We start from the raw sequence: 20,449 nt of genomic DNA, 5'->3' as shown, positions 1-20,449 counted from the left end.
GCAGGGAAGACGCCTGCAGGAAAGCTCTCTAAACCCCAGGCACACATACTTCTGACCCACAGGGCCTAGAATTGAATGAGTTTGAGAGAACCATTAACCTTCGGTAACTTGTTTCTTACCTAGGTGCTTCTTGTATTATTTTAGCTTTTTATCCCTTTGTTTTTTCAGTTCTGTGGTGTCAAAGGCACAGTTTGTCTTATTGGCCTGTGCTGTCTAGTGAAATTCTTTGTCAAGTTTTTTGGGATCTATTTTTTTTCGGTATGTGACTTAAACAGCAGCAGTATTTCGAGAATAACCACTGTTTGCCATGTGCTTTGTGTGTAGCCTTCTGATATTTCCAACGGTTTGTAAGGTTGGTGGTATTTTATGATGAGAAAAACAGTCTTCAAGGCTGAGTGTTAGGATAACTACACCTGTCTGCAGTAGAAGTTGGCACTCAAATCCAGTGTGTCCATCAGTAGTATGTACTATAGTTTACTTGGTAGGTAACAGAGCCTTCTTCCTACCTCATAATTTATCTTCTGTTTCTGTTGTAAATGAAATAGACTTTGTAGAAGGCTAAGATGCTCTTAAAGTTAGGAATTTCTCCCCTTAACCGTTTCTGAAATTTTTTGTTCTGTTTTATTTTGGTTTGTTTGTTTTCCTTTCTGAATTCTATAGGATAGCTTCTTTTAGAAACTGAGCAAAATTTCAGTGCTTTTCCTTTAAAAACCTCTGACAATGTTCCTCTCTTGTTACCAGGAAATTGAATGGAAACAAAAACACCATGGAAACCAACTAAAAAACGTTGCTACTGTACTTCCCCATTGTATCAAATTAGATGAAATTTCCCATACTGCTTTTGTAGTTTAGTGGTAGGTCTGTAGGTCTCTTCACTTACTGTGAAGTTCTCTCCAAACAGTCATTTGTCTGGAGTATGTTTGCAGTAGTAAGCTTTAGAAACTTATCTGTACTGATGCAGTTTTATTCCTTGATCTCTATCAGACTGCCTGTAGTTTTAAAATATGCTGACTCCTCTATCCTCATGTTTTATTTAAAAAGATACAGGGTTTAAAAACTAATCTTGAGCCTGATAGTGTAACTCTGCCAATCTTGAGTATTTTGACCACGCACTAGGTGAGGCAGGTATTTTGTTGTTGTTCTTTTTTTTTTTAGTTTTGTTTTGTGTTTATGATGGTTTTGTCTGCATTTGTATATGTGTACTACTTGTGTGCCCATGGAGATGTCTTTGTTACTCTTTAATTGATGTGACAGATCACCGTGACCAAGGCCAACTTAGAGAAGAAAGACTATTTGGTGCTTTCGGTTTCAGTGCCTGAGTCCATGATTATCATGGAGGGGAGTGTGGTAGCATGCAGGTAGCATGGTGATAAAGCGGTAGCAGAGAACTCACATGTTGATCCATGAGCAGGCAGAGAGAGCTAACTGGGAATGATGTGGGTTTTTGAAACTCAGATCCTGACCCCAGTGACACATCTCTTCCAATAAGGCCGCTCCTTCTAATCCTTCCCAAACAGTTCCACAACTGAGGCCCACTTATTCAGACATACAAGCTTATAGGGACCCTTCTCACTCAAATCACTACATTCTACTCTCTGACCCTTATAGGCTTGTGATCATACCATAATGCAAAATGCATTTAGTCTACCTTGAGAAGTCCATATAGTCTTTCACAGTCTGAACATCATTTCAAAGTAATCTCTTCTGAGACTCAACAGTCTCTTAACTGTAAATCCCTATAAACTCAAAAATCAGATTACCTACTTAGCCATATACAGTGGCACAGGATATATATATATATATATATATATATATCACCATTCCAAAAGGGAGGAAAAGGCATAGTGAGGAAAAACTGGACGCAAGTAAGACTGAAACCCAGTGGAGCAAACTCTCAAATCCTGTAGCTCAGTGTCTGATGTCAAAGGACTTAGATGATGTCACCCTTCCAGCTTTGTTGACTGCAACACACTTCTCTCTCTTGGTTAAGTTCTACCTCCTGCGTACAAGTCTTACTGGCAGGCCTCCCATGGCGTTGGTTCCTCTAACTTCCTGAGGTCTCCAAGTGTAATCCAGGCTTCATTTTCACAGCTTCATGCAGTGGTTCCTCCTCTCTTCCCCCCATCTTACCTTCCTCCTCTCTTTCCTCCATCTCTTCCCACTTGTTCCCTCCCTCCTTGGTTACCTTATTTCTCTCTGTCTTTGCAGTCATTTTTTCAGCCACAGATAGATTTCTGTGCATTCATGCACATTTCACAGCTTTGAATACAGTATATTATTTTTATCATAGTTGTTTAGTTTGTGTATTTGTGTGTACATACAGACCAGTAAATTATATTTATTTATAGCACCATTGCCTTTTGATTCAAGTTTTTGGGTTTTTATCTGTGCTAAAGTTTGGGAAAGAGGTTGGCAAGAAAGAATGAGGTCTGTTTGCATAGGTTAAGAGCATTGGGTTTTTCTATTTTAGGCTAGTACAGTATCTTCTCTATGGCACAAGCTTTAAAGTTTGAAGGTAGAATTTAATTTGTATCTGTTATTATTGATAACATCTCTGTTAGATATACTGTCATCTGAACGTTCAGCTCCTTTAGGCAGTGGCTTACCTGGTGGTATTCTCTCTTCTCTGTTTACAGCATTTGGCACAAAGCTCTTGAGTCCTAATAAATCAAATAGGCAGTGTCCTTTCACATCAGCTTTGACTGTAAATGATGGATTCTGCTTTGCAGTATCTTTGGAGCTTATGTATACTACTTTATTTAATCATAAAATTGTTACGTAGAGAAAATGATCTACTGAATACCCAGTATATAGTAGTTACTTGGTTACTAAGCACATTTTATTAATACAGACTCATAACAACAGTGAGAACTATGTTGTGTCATAAGGGCAATGGATATAAGGAAGATTCTAGAAAAAGTAAATGGAAAACAACTTACACTTTTTAGGTATATGAAAAAAATTATTTTTCTTTCCCTCTCTTCCTCAAAGTGGTGATGATAGGAACAGAATATAATAGCTATTTGAGATCAGTGTTAGGAAATTGAGAAAAAGCACTACATGCTTTGTTAACGTATGATCTCCATGTTGGAAATACTTAACTCTGAAAGGGTAGGAAGGTTTGGAGAAGAGAGTCTTGTTCTGTAAGAATAGCTAACCCACCAGAGCTTCGTGCTGCTATGTGTGAGAAGTTTGGCCCTGGTGGAGCTTGCAGTGGCATGTAGTTGTTACTTAGCCTAAGGCCGTGTGGTGCCTGCTGATATGTAGAGTGGGAAGCACAGTTCTCTTTGCTTGTGTTTGCTTTTCCTGATTTGGGCTTGTAGCCACAGCATTGCATCATCTTTATTTGAACCTGGTGATTTGATTGACATGCTTATTGCCTTAGTGGTTGGGACAGGTAGAAAGTATCTGGGAACAACAATTCTTATGTAACTTTTGGACCTTGACTTGTGTGAAAACTTTTTAACCGTTCTTCCGTCTTGGATTTACTGTATGGGGCTGTCTGTGCTGCTCCTCTCGTATCCCCATTCTTCCTGTTGTTATTTCAGATCTAACTCAACTCAGTGAGCCTTAAACTGCCTACTTTGTGCTGGACCTTTAGGATCCTAAAACTTTCATTCTGAAGTTCGTTCAAACATAACAGCACTAGTTGGTACAGCCTGTTCCACGTGACCAGACTGTTGAAAGTGTTAAAGATATCATATATATTTGCAAATATCAATAAGAAAACTAAAACTAGAATTTAAAGAAATTGGGAGAGGAAGGTTTTCTTTATGGAGGAGAAATCTTGTGTGCTATGATAAAAGCTGAACGGACCCATTAAGGGGTTCTTCATCAATCACTTCAATTCTCTTTGCTACCTGTGTTCTCTTTAGGTCATGACTGCTGCGAGACAGTGAAAGTGCTGCTCTGTGCTTCCAGAGAGGGCCTGCCTGTGTTTGTAGTGGCTGAAGAAGACTTCCATTTCGTCCAGGATGAGGCATATGATGCAGCTCAGTTCCTGGCGACCAGTGCTGGAAATCAGCAGGCTCTGAACTTCACTCGTTTCTTGGACCGATCAGGACCTCCTTCTGGAGATGTCAATTCTCTCGATGAGAAGGTTGCACTGGCATTCAGACACCTGAAATTGCCCGCAGAGTGGAATGTGTTAGGGGCAGATCACACCTTGCATGGTGAGAATTTACATGATGCACAAACTGTTTTGGGATGCTTGTGCCTTTGCTTTTAAGCAACCACTGTGTTCAGGTTTTCTGCAGTAAATTAGAACTCTTGTACAGAGTTCTCCTGGTGACATAACCTAAGAAAACTGGCACATCTCTGTGGGTTGGGACTGACTTTTCTGAGCAGGGCTGTTGATTTACATTTCATGAGAGAATAGTAGAGTAACCTGCTGTTTAGTCACAGAACTATAAGTACGGGGTTTTTGTTGCTGTATCTGAGGTTCTGTTAAAAACGCTGTGGGGTTGTAGGAAATCAGCTATAGGTGTGTGTCAGGGAAGCATGATATCAAGATACCGTTGAGAAACTCCATAGCTCTTTGATTAGGGTATTGATTTTCTGGCTCTCTATATAAAGGTTCTTACAGGGCTGCATTTTAAAAAAAAATAACACTTCTATTGTAATAAATACATTAAACAATTAAACATGGGTTTCCCCATCTAATTATTCTTATAGCAAATGATATCTAGATGTCATGATTGCAAATACACATATTTTAGTAAAATTTTCTGGGCTCATAAATAGCATCCTGTTCCTATACTTAGTGTGAATCCAATTGAATAAAAAGTGTAGGAATCTCGCACATAGTACTCAGAATGTTTGTTTCAGTACTGATGAGAGCTGCATTGGAGCCTGGAAGTCAGGCTTCTAAAGGAAAGGTTTGCTCTTACTTTGTAGCTGTCTCTAAAGGAGCAGATGATCTTGCGTGATGTCTGGACTCCACCCAGCTTCAATTACAGTGTTGTGTAGGGTGAGCGGAGAAAAAGTCTTCCTCTCCACGGATGACATGAGGAATTAGTTCCTAAGGACAGGAGCCATACTTAGTTCCTGTCCTTCAGACCAGTCAGATAAGTTGATTCTTCCTTGATTGAATGGTAAGGAAATATTTGCTGACACTGATTCTGTTAAATCAAGTTTAAAGGCAAGCTGTGACCAAACAACAGCTTGATAATGCCATGCCTCAGAGACATACTGATGGCGGTCACAAATACTGCCAAAACTGGATCGTTCAGGGAAAAAGTATGGACATTCAAATCTTGAAGAAAACTTTTTTTTTTCACTTTCTTAATAGTACAGTATCCAAGAAACTTCTGGATATTGCTAAGATATTAAGGTCCAAATATGTGACATTTACCGCCTGATTACCTATTCAGAATACCTATAGATGAATCCTGATTCATTCTAGTAGCTCCTGCCATTTCTATGTTGATGTGGGAATTGAACTCTGGTCCTCTGTCAGTTCCAGCAAGTACTCTTAACTGCTGAATCATTTCTCCAGTCCCTTTCTTCCCTGTATTTTGTCAGAGGAAGCTGGCAAGCTTTAATTCGTTGTATATTTTTACTGCTTCTAGACTTTCTGAAGTATAAAGTGATACTAGCAAAGACTAACATGTATACTTTTAGGAAAGTGCAGAGCCACAAAATTATATCATTGCATACTGGTTACAATGAGTATTATGGTTTGGATATAGAGTGTTGGCAAAGGCACCATTGTTAGGGCTTGGGATCCAGTTAGTGTTGTTAGAGATAGATAATTGGATCATGGGACAAGAGTCTCATTAGTAAATTAATCCATCAATGCATTACTGGCTGAATGAATTAGCAGGAGGGGGGCCTGGGTGAAGGAAGTTGTTCACTGAGGGTATGCGTTGAGGAGTATATAATGTCACTGGCTTTTCCTGGCCACCATGAGGTAAACAGCTTTGATCCACTGTGCCGTTCTACCATGATTTACTGCCTCATAGTAGGCCCATAAACAATAGAACTAGTTCACAGGCTGAAACCGTGAGCCAAAGGTGCGGCTCAGTTGGTAGAGTGCTTGCCTTACATGGATGAAGAGCTAGGATCAAGGTGTGGTGAAGCACACGTGGCATTCCAGGCCGTAGCAGGTAGATAGAGGAGAAATGGAAGTTCAAGGTCATTCTCTGCTACATAGCAAGTTCATAGTCAGTTTGAGATATATGAGGTCTAATCTCAAAATAAACAAAAAAAGGAGTCAGTTGTTTGAATACCCCACATTTTGTCATAGAACCCAGAGTGATTGACACAGGCATCTAAAGTTAAAAAGATGAAACATGGGTGCAGAATAATATGTCCCATTTTGCTTGTGGAAATGCCCACTTTGAAGAAGTGTGGTAGTTTCTTCTATCACCTAGATACCTACTTTTGGGTGTTTACTCTAGAAAAATGAAATGTCTGTATACAAATGTAGCATTGATCATGTATCACCAGAAATGGAAACAGCTCACATCCCTCTCTGAGTTATACTGGCATACTAGCCAATTGTGACACAGCCATACAGTTGAATACCGCTCAGCAATTCAAAAGGAACAAAGCATTGATATGTGCAGCAGCTTGGATGTACTTTGAAATTTTTGTGCTTAAGTCAAAGTCAGTTTCCAAATATATAATATATGGTTCTGTTTCTATATTCTGAAAGGCTGTCATTAAAAAATATAAATAGATTCTTTAGGCAGGTGGATCTCTGTGAGTTCGAGGGCAACCTGGTCTACAAGAGCTAGTTCCAGGACAGGCTCCAAAGTTACAGAGAAACCCTGTCTCGAAAAACCTATATATATAAATCAGTAGTTACCATTGGCTGGGAGTGGGGAAAGGTCTAACTTCAGAGTCTTATCATGGGAGAATTCTTTGTGGATATGTGAGTTATTCTGCAGCCTGTTTTAGTGATAGTTTATAAGACCCTAATGCATATCTCCCCAAAATGAATTGTTGAGATGCAGTGCTGTTCTGGTCTCTGTGGTTTAGCCACACCTCTTCTCTGTGGTTTAGTCACACCTTGATAGACCTTTGCATTTCAGTGTGGTTGTTACGGTTTCAACCTAGAGCCAGCCTACATTTTTGAATGCTATTTTGAAGGTTCTAAAGCCTTTCAGTTGGGACTAGCTGGTGGGAGAGGTCACTGGGGCAGGTCTTTGGAGGTGATCCCTGCTCCTGCCCAGCCCTAGTCTAACCACTGTCCTCTATGCTGCCATGTGAGCAAACTTTGGCTACATTCTCACACTGCCATGTTTTCCCTGCTGTGACTGGGCAAAATTTCTGATCCAAGAGCCAAGATAAAGCCTACTTCCCTTATTGTTTTGTCAGGTGCTTTGATCACAACTCTGGGAGAAATAATTAACTCAGTGGTCAAAAAGGAACACAACCAACATGGGTCCTATGAGATAACTCTTTTAGGCCCTAAATGTACCTGGAAGAAAAACTTTCAGGAAGGCAAAGATGAAGAGGAATTGTTGGAAATATTGTAAGAACATTCTGATTCCCTTGATCTAATTGAATTCTGTTGTGATGAAGGACCCAAATAACATTGTAGGAAATCTAGCAAGCAACCTAAAAACAAGAAGTTGAGAGCTGAGGAAGTGGCTTGGGGTAAAGACCTTGATGCACAAACATGACAATCTGAGTTTGGAAAGCCAAGTGTGATGGCTCACATTTCTGACAGCAGAGACCAACAGGCCTTGGGAGCTCCCTGGCCACCATGTCCACAAGCACCTCCAGCCTACCCCCTGAAATACAGAGTGAGTAACTTCTGAAATACAGAAGACCAAGAATGATGGGCTGAGGAATCATAGCACTCTGGATGCAGAGGCAGGTGAATCTCTGTGGACTCGAGGCCAGCCTGAATTAAGAGTGTGTTCTAGGACAGCCAAAGCTACATAGAAGCCCTGGAAAGAAAGACAGTTGATAAAGCACATACATTGATGGGAGAACATTTATTGTAGGACTTTAGTAGTTTAATATCTGGTAATTGTATAATTCTTTTAGCTTATATGTATTTGAAATTGTAATAGAAAATGAGGGGTGGGAGATTGAGTAGTGGGGATGACTTAAGACGTGAGGTGCTTGGCCTTATGGTGCCTTACTTTCTGGTGACTTAGAGCAAAGGTACTAGAAAGAATGGAGGCTGGGGAGAAAGTTATTTTGAGGAGATATTACCTGATAAGACTGGAATTAGCCAGCTCTGAAAAAATACCCACATATTTCCTGGTCCATAAGTGCTTAGTGCTTTGGTATTTTGATAATGTTGTCAGAGCGTTAGGAGCAGCATAAAGTACGAGTCAGATGTGCTTAATCCTTGATGAGAATTCTTTCTGCCTTTTCCCCTGGCCTTTCCACTTCCTCAGAGTGTGTGTCTATTAAAATTTATGCTTGGAAATAATTATTTATTCAAGGACATTATTTTCAGTGGTCTTTTTAGGAATTGGGGTTCAGTTCTTAGAGTACTGAGTATTTAATCAGGCCCCGTGTATGCTCAGCGTTCCCCTCCTGAACAATTTTCCCAGTCCCCAAGACATTTCAGTCTCCGTCCCTGCTTGAACTCACTGCAAGGCCTGAATTCATCCCAAGTATTTAAAAGACCAATTTGCTTTTAATGAAATTGTGTTGGTCATAGGTAACACAGTGACGTTAAGAAACAGTGCAGTTGGGACTGGAGAGATCTCCCAGTGACTAAGAGCTCATACTGCATTTGCAGAGGACCTGAGTTCAGTTCCCAGGTTGTGCACAGTTGCCTGTATCTCCGGTTCCAGAGGATTCAGCTCCCTCTTCTCAGAGGCATTTCACTCTGAAAATTTTCACATGCAAAAACCTCAGCCCAAAAGAAATGAAAATCTTGTAAAATTTGTTTATGAGAAACACTGCGGTTCACTGTCAAGTCACATCTTCAAGGATGTCCTCACTCCTGCTGTGGTAGTCACCTGTAGAACCATCTGAAGATTTCAGAGAAAAGGAAAACGCTGGGGTTCATCCAAGAAGTCTGCGAGTGCTAAGAAAAGAAGTTGAGACCCAGAAACCATGAGGAAGAAGAGATGAAAACCAAGCTGAGAGGAGGAAGGAAAGCACAACTGCTTGAGCTGAGAACTGTCATGTGTAGAGCCACAGGCAGCATCTCTGCCTTGGTCCTTCACAAGATGATGAGCTAGGAAGTGTTGCTAGTGAAGTTAACATGTAATCTGAAGCCCGAGAACAGGGCCAGAAGCAAGGAAGAGGGGGAGAACTGGTATTAATGAGAACCCTGTAGGCAGTTGTTAGTCTAGCGTTTCATCCACCCCTCTCTGTTACAACAGCACTGAGAAGTGATGGTGTCTTGCTCCAGGGGTCTGAAAGTGAAGCCCAGAGAGGCAAGTGAATTATGCTTACTCACACTGTGCTTAAGGCCAGGCCTGAGCCCACTTTTGCCTGATCTGAAGCCCTTTCTCATCCTACCCACTTTCTTAGGGACCCAGCATGCCAAAAAAGAAGGATCCTACATTTCCAGTGAGGTAAACCCAGACACATGGTGAAGTTCTTCCTGTAGTCTTATAATTCGACTCATTGTACCTGAAGATTCATTTCATTTTCTCACTAAGCAAACACAAAGCTAGTAGTGCCAGCAATTTGATATGCCCTGAGTGTGAGGGACTTAAGACCTGTGTGTACTTAACAAGTCTAACCTGTTTTTAGTGTTTAACTAGCCGGCTCCTGTCTGAGTGTTCTTTAAAAGGTAATTATACCCTTCAGGAGATACTCACCTAAGTCTTGACAGCTGTTCGTCTTAGAGCCCCATCGGATGGAAAGCGCTGCATTTACTTTGGTTATTGTTGTTGTTTTAATGGAAAGGCCATAATGTAGTCAGTCATCTTCATCAACTTCTCTGAGAAGGTACAGAAATGACTTGGTTCTCTTTGTGGGGTGAAGATTTTGTGTCATCATTTTTTTTCTGTCTTTGTTGTCTTTACTTGAAGGCGGATTTTACCTGGAATAAAGTTGTTTGCAATGTTATCATTTACCTTCAAGATCCTAGATACTTGGAAGCAACAGTATCTACCTAAACTTGTCTTTTGTTGTTGTAGTGGTTTCTTTGATCTCTGTTGGTGGATACTGTTATATATTCTTATTTTTATGTTCTCCGTTTACAGATGGTGGCCCCCGGGAAACATTGATGCATTTTGCTGTGCGGCTGGGACTGTTGCGGTTGACATGGTTCCTGTTACAGAAGCCAGGTGGCCGTGGAGCTCTCAGCATCCACAACAAGGAAGGGGCAACGCCTGTAAGCCTGGCATTGGAGCGAGGTTATCACAAGCTCCACCAGCTTCTGACTGAGTAAGCGTTCATTCCCGTTTCCCTCTTGTCTAGCCCCACCCATATTTCATAGCAGTACAGCCCACTGGCTCTGCACCTCGCCTGCCACGGAGGTCTGCAAGCTTGCTCCTGCTAACTGCTTCATTGTTGGGAGGCCAGTGTGAGTCACGTTACCATTTGTCTTTCTCTTGTCTGTTTTCACTGCTTCTTAATGTTTGCATTTTATTGAAAACCCAAAATGAAATCTTGTCTGTGGGGACAGTGTAACGTTACTCGTGTATAGTTTTAGATGATAGTAGAGGAAGAAACAGTGTTGCTGTGTCACACTTTTTTTCTAGTGCATATTTAAGACCTGAGTAACTATTAGAAATTGATAGTTAGTTGTTAAAATTGTATATAAAATACGGTAAAGAATTGAGTTTTGGTTTGAATATAATTTCCATGGAAATTTAAGAGCAGTGGTTTCCTACTAGTAGCAGTTAAAAGCAATTGCATTGTCGTGGAAATATGCAGTAGGAAATCCTGTTTGTCTTTGAGTTCAGTTATTGTTTCTTTAAAGACTCCTTTGGAGGAAGACTAGTAGTCAAAACATTGAAGGATTTTTTTTCTTTTTAAATAAAATAATAGAGTATCCAGTGCTTTTTCATTGGAATATTTTCTTGCTTAATATGTTTTTACTAGTTTTATGATCATCATTTTTCTGTCATATTATAAGAATCAAACTATATTGGTTCCCTGTTCTTTAGTATGAGGGGTCCCTGTAAACTGAGGCAGTGTTTCCAGATTTTTAGATACTTTGATTTGCTCGGAGTTGGATTTAATTTAGTTGCATTTCATGTCATTATTAGTTGTACAAGGTGACTAGAAGGACCAGGAGGAGGAGGGCATCAGATTCAAACAGCTTACAGTTATATAAGCAGAGTTGTTTTCTCTTTCCTTTTTTCCCCCTTCATTTGCCAAGCTTATAACTTTCCCAGTCAAGCCAGGCAGAAAGGTCTTTTCAGATCAGACAGCTTTGCAGTGGGTGCTGTGGTGCAGTCGTGGAAGGAGGGGCCCAGGGGCGCCCTTCGTCTTGGATGAGCTTCCGATACCGAAGCTCTCCTATGACTGTATTCCAGAACGTGGTCTGGTTCCGTGCCTTCATCCTTGCTGTCTGGCCAGGGATCAGTTTCCTTCTGTTGTTTGCCTCCTGGTTTCAGGGAGGGAGGATTGCTTTAACAATTGAAACAACTAACTAGGAATAGCTGTTAGGGTTTTTTAATGCAGTTCCTCCAGATCTGATATTACAGCTGAGTTTGTCGTGGACTGGCATCCAAATGGGGAAATAAAGTGATTGCAACATCTTCATTGTATGTGTGGACTAGGGTGTCACAAGACAGTTATTGCAGCATGACTTTATGAATGTTGGAATAAATTTATTCTTGGAGATTTTTGCTTACTTCAAAATACAGCCTCTGTTATTTACAGAAAAGTAAAAGACACTAGTGCTTCCTTTTAAAGGGGCAGTGATGAGGGAAAAGTCAACCTGAGAAGTGGAAGTAGAGGACTTTAATGCGGGTGTGACCACCCTACTTCAGGTTTGTCTCGCTGAGCGTGAATTTCTCCAGGTAGTTACTGTTTGAAGCCAAGGAAAAGTGCTGAGTCACGGCTGGCAATTTGTGGTTCTAGTTCTGTTAGTCTTAGTTGAATTCAGTGGGCTTTGCTATAATTCAGCCATGATGGTGGGTTAGGAGAGATCATTCTTCTCTCTCTCTCTCTGTCTCTTTCTCTATCTCTTTCTGTTGTGGGGACACACACACTCTAAAATATACTCTTTTGGTTAGTTTAATAAACTCATTGTTGTGTAACTGTCACCACTATCCGTTTCTAGAACCTACAATGAACTCACACAGAAACCCTGTACATAGGTAGCCCTGATTCTGCATTCACTTTCTCCCTTCCCCTCCCTGGTGGCCTCTGTTCTACTTCCTTTCTCCAAGAATCTTCATTCTAGGTACCTCACATGAGCAGAACATAGAGTGTGCTTCTGTAGCTGGCTTGACATCACTTAGTATCCTTAAGATTCAGCTCTGAGCCAGGTATGGTAGCACACACCTTGAATCCCAACACCTGGGAGGCAGAGCCAGGTGGATCTCTGTGAGTTCGAGGCCAACCTAGTCTATATAGTAAGTCCTAGGACAACCAGGGCTATGCAAAGAGACCCTGTTTCAGAAATGAAAATGATTCAGCTGGGTTATGAAGTATGTATCAGAATAATAACATTATTTTGAGGTTTCTGAAAAAATTTAAATATTCTCATCATAAAAAAGTAGTAGATAAGGTGGTGGATATGTTAAGTGGGTTGATTTAAATAGTTCTTATACTGTATACATCTATCAGAATAGTCACATTGTGCTCCATAAATATGTAGGTTGGATTTTTTTTTTGCCAGTTTTAAAAAGGCCCAAAAGGAAGTAAAAGATAGAAGTAATGTAAATGTTGATCCCCAGAAGAGTAAATAAAACATGTAAACAAAATGTGTGTGCACAGGATGGATCATTATTTATGAGAGAGGAAACAAGAAAATCACCCCAGAGAGGCAAATTAACTGATTTATGGTAAAAAGGTAGTGAGCCTGAAATAGGAGACAAATCCCCTAACAGGTTGTTGATTGCTTACTACTTGTAGGATCCTTAGACTAGTCTGAGGAGTAGGCTTGATGGGATCTGTAGAGAATACAGGCGAGCTTTTAGAAGACTTACAAAAGTGTGTTTGAAAGTTAAGAATGCTGACTGCACATTACTGTCTCTCCAGTGTATACTAAAATCTTCAGTCTTCCTCTCACACTCTCATTTCCTTCCACGTAGACCTGATCCGCCCTGTCTGTCGTCTTCTCCCTCGCCATCGTTCCTTTCTTCCCCTTCCTTTTGTGGTCCTGGGGATTGAGCCCCCGGCCTTAGGAATGATAAGCATGTACTTAAGCTCCCGAGCTCCCGAGCTCCCTCCTTAGCTCTCTTGTGTTTGTGTGCAGCATGCTTACCAGGCAAGGCCAGAGGCCTGCACAAGGGACTTCCTCTACTGCTCCACCTGAAAGGTCTTTGCTTTTTGTCCTGAAACTAGAGCTTGGTTTGTTTTCATTTTTGGTTTTTTTGTTTGTTAGTTTTTGTGCTTCTTTTTCTTTTTTCCTGCTAGACTGACTAGACAGCGTCCTGGTCCCCCTATCTCCATCCCCCAGCACTAGGGTGACAGACCTGAGTCCGTCATGCGTGCCTTCTTATGTGGGTGCTGGGACTAGGAACTCAGATCTCTTGCTTACACAACAAGCACTTTACTGGAACATCTCTCAACCAAGACCCATCTCTTTCAAAATCACCTTTAAAATTAGGACCAGATTCAGGAAGGATTGTGCACTCAAAAAAGAACTCCAAACAACTAAATAGCTATTTATTTACATTCTAGTCTGTGATGGTTAGTGTAATTGTCAGCTTGACAGGATCTGCACTCACCTGGGATGTGAGCCTCTGGGCATGTCTAGGGGAGATTATCTTGACTGCACTTACTGAAGTAGGAAGGGCTGCCTGGTGGTGGTGGTACCGTTCCCCTGGTTGGTGGAGAAAGGGAGCTCTGTATTCTGATTGTGAATGCAGTATGACTGGATATTTCATGTTCCAACTTCCTTCGCCTCTCTGTCAATATGAACTGAACCCTGTGAGCTTTTTATACACCCTTAAGTTGTTTCTTTTTTCCAACAATAGGATAATAGGTGGTAAAGGATTCGTTCCGAGTACATGGTGGACAAAGTAAAGATGTAAACAGAAATGAGCACCGAGACAGTACATAATTCAAACATAATTCCCCTATAATGAACCGTTGCTGAAGTGGATGACATTATTTACAGTTAGACCAGTCATACAGGCATAAGGGCACACCGTGACCATAGGATACTTTTTGTACTTTCAGATCGTTTCATATTTTAGTTCAGTTTTCACAGCCCAACTCGTTCTTAACAAAGAATGTTTATGTTCGTTCAATCAGTTTATACCTTCAAATTTTTTAAATTGTTTTTTAAAGATTTATTTATTTTATATGTATTAATGTTTTGCTTATATGCATCTGTGTGCCCTAACTACATGCATACTTGGTTTCTGTGGAGTCGAGAAGAGGGTATCAGATCCTTTGGAACTGGAGTTATGAATGAATGGTTCTGAGAACTGAACCTGGGCACTCGGGAAGAGTAACAAGTGTTCTCAATCTCTGAGCCGTCTGTCTAGCCTTGAGTTTTACATCTTTCTGGGATAATTCATTTGCAGATAAGAAAAAATATAGCCAAGTTCTTCATATCATGCATTCACATATGACCCCCCCCCCCCAATCTTCATATGCTGTCCGGTTTCTTTATGATACTGGGTGACTTGTATCAGGACCACATAGATGAGAGGTTGTGTACTGAGGAGATCACAACCTTGGGCATCTTCCCTTTCTTCTCCTCTGGGTTCAGCTGTAGAGTGAGGCCTGGATCCAGAACATTGTGTTGTGGCTTTGTCTTGCTAGCTTGTAGCCACTGTGCTCGGCTGTCACCAGAGTCACTATCAAGGATATTTTTGTCAATCTTCCCCCCTTTTTTAAAATCTATGGTTATCACCTTTAACTTACTATAGTGACAAGGAACGGGGTATTTATCAACTTGTTACTTTCATTTTCATCTTACACTATTACTGTGAGTATATTTATGATCTGAAAATTTATCTTCAATAAAATATTTTTCGTCTCGTGAGAAGTCCTAGCTCCTGAGGAGTTCATATAGTCCTGCTCCAGCTTCAAGTAGAACATAGTCATTTCTTCAAGTTTACAGTTTCCTTCCAAGATCTCTCGCTTGTAGGGGATGGATAGAGTAGAACAGAACTTCAGCTAGCAGGACCTTGGTATAGTGAATGCTAAGAAGTGATAACCTTAGGTGAAGGTGGCCTGGGAGTAGTCTGAGAACCTTTGAATGAGTTGTTATCAGATTTTACTGTCTTTCACATATCACAAGGAAGGAATTTTAGAACCTGGATCATTTGTGGAAAAGACAGCATCAAGAGCAAGGGGCAGCTGTAGGTAGCACCTAAGAATGTAAACCTGGTAGCATGATGGTTCTACCACTTTGGAGCATATTATTTCAGGTATATTAAATTTCTTTTCCTCTCTTAGGTTTTGCCTTCTTCACCTGATAAATGACGGTACTGTCTCGTTATCCTCAAATGACAGCTAGGAACCTGGACTAGGTAGTGTAAAAGTTATGGCTAAGTGGTTAGATCTAGATATTCTGTGGAATAAATAAAGGGGCCCTCAGTGTTTGAGTGTGAAGAGAGATACTGTGTCATGTGTTACTGCTAAGAGGTGAAGAGCTTTGGGAGAATCTTAGCTTCCTCACTTGATTTAGTCTAAATCGCTCATCCACTCTGAGCCTATGTCCCCCTCTGTTACTGGTCTGCCTCGGTCACATTGTGGTTTGAAACAGATGAAATCTGTGCAGATGCTTTGCTCAACTACATGCCGATCTGCTTGAAAGTTTCATAAAATTGTGTGTAACAGCATCAGTAGTCTTAAGGCCCCTATACTGTACAACTCAAATTTGTTTGATTGGTCTGCTGGGAATTCTTTTTTGTAATATATATCATGGTTTTCTAGAAGTTAAAATTAGTAGAGAAATAGAGAAAATTTCAGAGCAGCCACTTTTGAATGTGAAGTCTTCCTCCTTGATGCAGTATCACAGGTTGTTTTAAATGATGCGCATCACTTCTGTCTTTAGAAGAATTTTTTTTGAGATTGTCAACTCTTGAGTGTTGACATAAAGTGCTGAGATATTTTAATTGCTAGTAAGCGCCAGTTTATTTATCTTCATAAGTTTTATCTGATTTCTGGTATTGGTTTAACAAATAGTTAATTACTTGCTGAATGCCTGTGTTGCACTGGAATCCATAGTTAGTACATTTGCAGATACTATTTAGCCTTCCAAGGATCTTTCTGAAGAAAATGTATTTGTGATTTGTGGGTGAAAAATGGGTGCTCACAGAACTAAAATAACTACTGAAGAATACATAGAAAGTGGTTTTACACAGACATCAGTGGAAGTACATTCTTTCCTGTATAGAAATTTGACAGGGAGAGACTGCTAGGATGCAGGATTAAATAGTGCTTAACTATAGAAGGGTCGTCTGCTTTCCATTTAGCCCCAGCCTCTGTATGGAGAACACATGATTCTCATTGTTGTAACGTTACAGTTAGAGAACTCATTAGGATTGTTAAAGTATAATTGGTTACACTTGTGCTAGTGTCTTCCTTTTGAGTCTCATAAAAGCCTGGTGAATGGGTAGAATAAATACTAGTATCCCTATAGTTTGAAAACAGAGGTAAAGGAAATGAAGTGCTTTGCCCATAGTCACAGGCCCATAAAGTAACAAATAAGCTTAGCCCAAAGTGTCCTGATGACATTTGTAAATGTGGAGGACACAGACGAAGACCTTTATAAGTACCAGGTTCTCAATCACAGGCTATTTTAGTAGGCAATATTAGCCCTTCTCAGAGGGTTTATGCTTGGAAGTTTTTGAGACAACTTAAACATGAAACCCAAGTCCAGGGCATATTGAATAACTATGTGTACACATCGCACAATAGAATCAAGGACTATTGCACAAGATGTTCTGTCAACACTGTGATTGCCTTTGTGGGTCCTCTTAAAGACTTGATAAGTGGATTCCATTAGCTTAGCTGTTACAAAACAAGTTTGGGGCCTGTGCATTTGCTGGAGAGGTAGTGGAAAGATGGAATAGATGTGTAAACTTAGCTCTAAAATAATGGCCAAAGAGAAGAATCTGGAACAGCCTGACTCCCGTCTATCTTGCTTGTTATTCGTCTGGTTCCCCATTCAGTATGTGATCTGACTTTTCATATTTTGTAAAGATGAAATCGTAGAACTGGTTGTTATAAGTTAGAGATGGGGGAGGATACTAATACTTATGCAAGTAGCCACCTTGTCTTGTGCACACAGCTGCTTTGGAGCTTTTCATGGCTTCTCATTTAAAATACCTCAGCAAATATGAGGTGTAGTTCTTGGAGTATCTAAGTAGCTTGCCCCAGGCTATATCACAAGCCTGACTTTGACCAAAAAGCATATTTGGTAGCAATATCATGGTTTGTAATTGGCAATGTGTTGGAAAATTGAAAAGTACATGTCTTTTCTGAAAATGATAAACTTTGCTCGGCAACAATTCCAGTTACCGTATACTGTGTTTGTGCTAGGCATTTTTCAGAAATACTTCTCCTCTCTGCAACCATGGGGAATGAGGACGTTCTTTCTCTCACAAAGAAACGGTTAACATCAAAAATGGGTAGTTGGGTAGTAGAGCAGGGGTTTGTACTGCTCCAGAAGTTGAGTTTTCACATTGCTCTAAGCATCGTATAAAAAATCGGTAGGTATTAGAAGCTAGTTGGAATCCTAAGGCCTTTCCTAGCATCTTTTATTTAAATCCTTCTTCTCTGCTGTTGATGTCAAGTGATCTGAACAGGTGTTCATTCTCTGTGGTCAGGTAATGTTGAGGCTAAGAGTTTCTCATCATATTTGTGGAATTGCAGAGCTCCATCTGTACTAGCAGTTTTGGTGGCAACAGCCTGTGATTTGGCCTGACTGTGGGGTTTAGTAGGTACAGATCAGAAAAGGAAGGATCCCTTAGAGCACCTACTTTATAATTAGTATATGCTAATAAAACATTCATAAAAATAGTTGTGCTGAATAACAATTTTTCAAAAAAATATTTGGCCCAAATTGGGTATCATTAGCATGGAATAAAGTTGTATGATTTTAAAAATATATATAATCCTGTACACTTCTTGGAGTTTAGTGATTGCACTTTTGACATCCTGTCCTTATAGTGGAAGGACTTCTCCGCATTATCATGTATTAGATTGTCCTTCAGTTTAACTTGTGTGTACTTTTTCATGTCGCAACAATAATATCTATAATTAGTTGGATTATAAACAATCAAGTCAGGAAAGTTTTTAGCGACATGTTTTCTTGAAAGCATTTGCATTAACACCCTTTCTTAAGCCAATCGCAAAACTGTTTTCACTGCCCAAATTGACTGTCATTGTATAAAAAATTGTTTTGGCAAGGTTTTGTCTAAATGTTTAGTGTCCACAGGTGCAGAAAAGGATTTATATTTGTTAAGTACTTTTATTGAAGTTTTGTTTTGATATTAGTGAAATTAACTTTTTGTCCAGACACATTTTCCTCATGTTTTATTTTTTGATTGAGGATAATTTATTCTAGTTCACATTTTCTTTTCTATAAAATTTGGAGATGGCAGTATTGTTATTCTGCTTTTAATTTTTTCTGTAAGTCATGAATGATTTATAAATAGAATATTATTTTAAAAGGCAGATGACTGAAGTAGGATGAGATAATTATAATTTAGAAATTTTTATGGGTTTCATTTTGTCTTAATTTTATTTATGTAATGTATTTATTGTATTTGTGTATGCATTGCTATGTGTTGGTGAACATGCCTATGTATATACACTTAGAGGCCAGAACTTGGTTTCTGGTATCCTTCTTTATTGCTCTCCATCTTATTTTTTGAAACGGCCTCTCAGTGAACCAGGAATGCCCAGTTGGCTAGATGGGCTCCCCAGTGAGATTCTAGGATCCACCCGATCTAGACCCCTCAGCTCTGCAGTTACTGGCTTATGCCCCCACCTCTGGCTTTGTATGTTGGTGCTGGAGATATGAGCACATTTGTTTATGTTTGCATACCAGGCACTTTACGCTTTGGGCCTGTTCCCTAGCACACTTCATCTTTTTAAATGTTAATAAATGCTATTTTAAAAATTTTTAAAGATCTAATGTTTGTAGTTCTTGCTTATACCTTCAAGTTTTCATAAACATTTGGGTCAAGAATGATAAAATGTTCTTGCTACGTTTTCTAGTACCAGTCCATTTCCTCCATACTGATACTATAAAGCTAGCTGTCTTGTCCATATGAAAATTATTAGTAGTTCTGCAATTAATGACAGCAGTTTTTATAGTCACAAATTGTAGCATTCTACTATTATATTAAATGTATATGTTATCTGTAGCCAGTAGAACAAAGCATATAAGAGGTTTTTACTTTATATTATCTAGAAAGTACTTGGAGAATGCTTACCTCCTGTATCAGAAGAGCAGCTTCATGAGTGGATGGTGTAACCTCCACATTCATTTGATCATTGACCACATAAACTTTCAGTAGACTGCTGTAGGATGGTCTTTCTGTATGTTATGAGTATGTTTTGCTTTGGCCTATGACAAGGCAGGATAGAGCCAGGTGGGAAATTCAAACAGAGATACAGGAGAAGAAGGGAGGAGTCTGGGAGATGCCAGCCAGCCACCAAGGAAGCAAGACATGTAGAAAATGAGGTAACAAGCCACTAACCACGTGGCAAAGCATAGAGAAGAAATATGGGTTAGTTTAATGTAAGAGCTAGTTAGTAATAAGCCTGAGCCAATGGGCCAAGCATTTCTAAGTAATTTTAAGCCTCTGAGTGGTTATTTGGGAACTGGTATGCAGGAGAGAAACCTCCAATTACAATATTGCTTTTCTTGATTATCCACTTTTCTTGCTGTTTTATGGTTATACATATCATGAAACTGTGACACTGTCTCTTGAAATAGTAAAAGTTCCCCACCCTTTGGATTTGGAATGAGGGTCATTCATAGTGGTAAGTGTTTGAGGGTCATTGCCTGGCAACCACCTTAAGAAGATCTCTGTGCTCACTAGTATTATTACATGATCAGCATCTGATTAGCTCTCAGAGACCTCCTTCTGATTTCTTCCTTAGGAATTGTACCAGTCCCAATGGTACACCACATTTTGCTTTGTAGTTTGGGGCTTACAAACACTGAGCCAACATTCTTGTTCATTTGGCCTTCGAAGTGAACTTGGTGTTCTGTCCTTATAGATGATAAAATTGAAGTGCAGAGAAAATAGTTCCAAGATCACACAATTGGTTCTGTTGGAGTAAAGAAGCCAAACTAAGACTGTCTTTTTCTAGTTATGGCCTAATTACTCCTCTGTAAATTTTCTCTTTTCCTAATTATTTAAGAAGAAAATGTTTATTTACAGCACGGTGCCGATGATAGATGGCACTGCTAGATGAT

At 39.9% G+C, this 20,449-nt stretch overlaps 1 protein-coding gene across 7 annotated transcripts in view; it reads left to right on the top strand.

The window, feature by feature from the left end:
- Window positions 1-20,449, top strand: part of Akap13 (A-kinase anchoring protein 13) — a 256,845-nt gene that overhangs the window by 86,312 nt on the left and 150,084 nt on the right. For all 7 annotated transcript variants that reach the window (XM_050154104.1, XM_050154103.1, XM_050154102.1 and 4 more), the window contains exons 4-5: window positions 3,876-4,172; window positions 10,134-10,317. In XM_050154104.1, the coding sequence (XP_050010061.1) occupies window positions 3,876-4,172; window positions 10,134-10,317 (481 nt within the window). The remainder of the gene's footprint in view (window positions 1-3,875; window positions 4,173-10,133; window positions 10,318-20,449) is intronic.

This window comes from Alexandromys fortis, unplaced genomic scaffold (genome assembly GCF_014885135.2).
Source record: "Alexandromys fortis isolate MF-2015 unplaced genomic scaffold, M_Fortis_MF-2015_v1.1 scaffold_86, whole genome shotgun sequence".
Classification (NCBI taxonomy): Eukaryota; Metazoa; Chordata; class Mammalia; order Rodentia; family Cricetidae; genus Alexandromys; species Alexandromys fortis.
The sequence above is the reverse complement of the archived record's forward strand: the minus strand, read 5'-3'. Positions and strand labels throughout refer to the sequence as shown.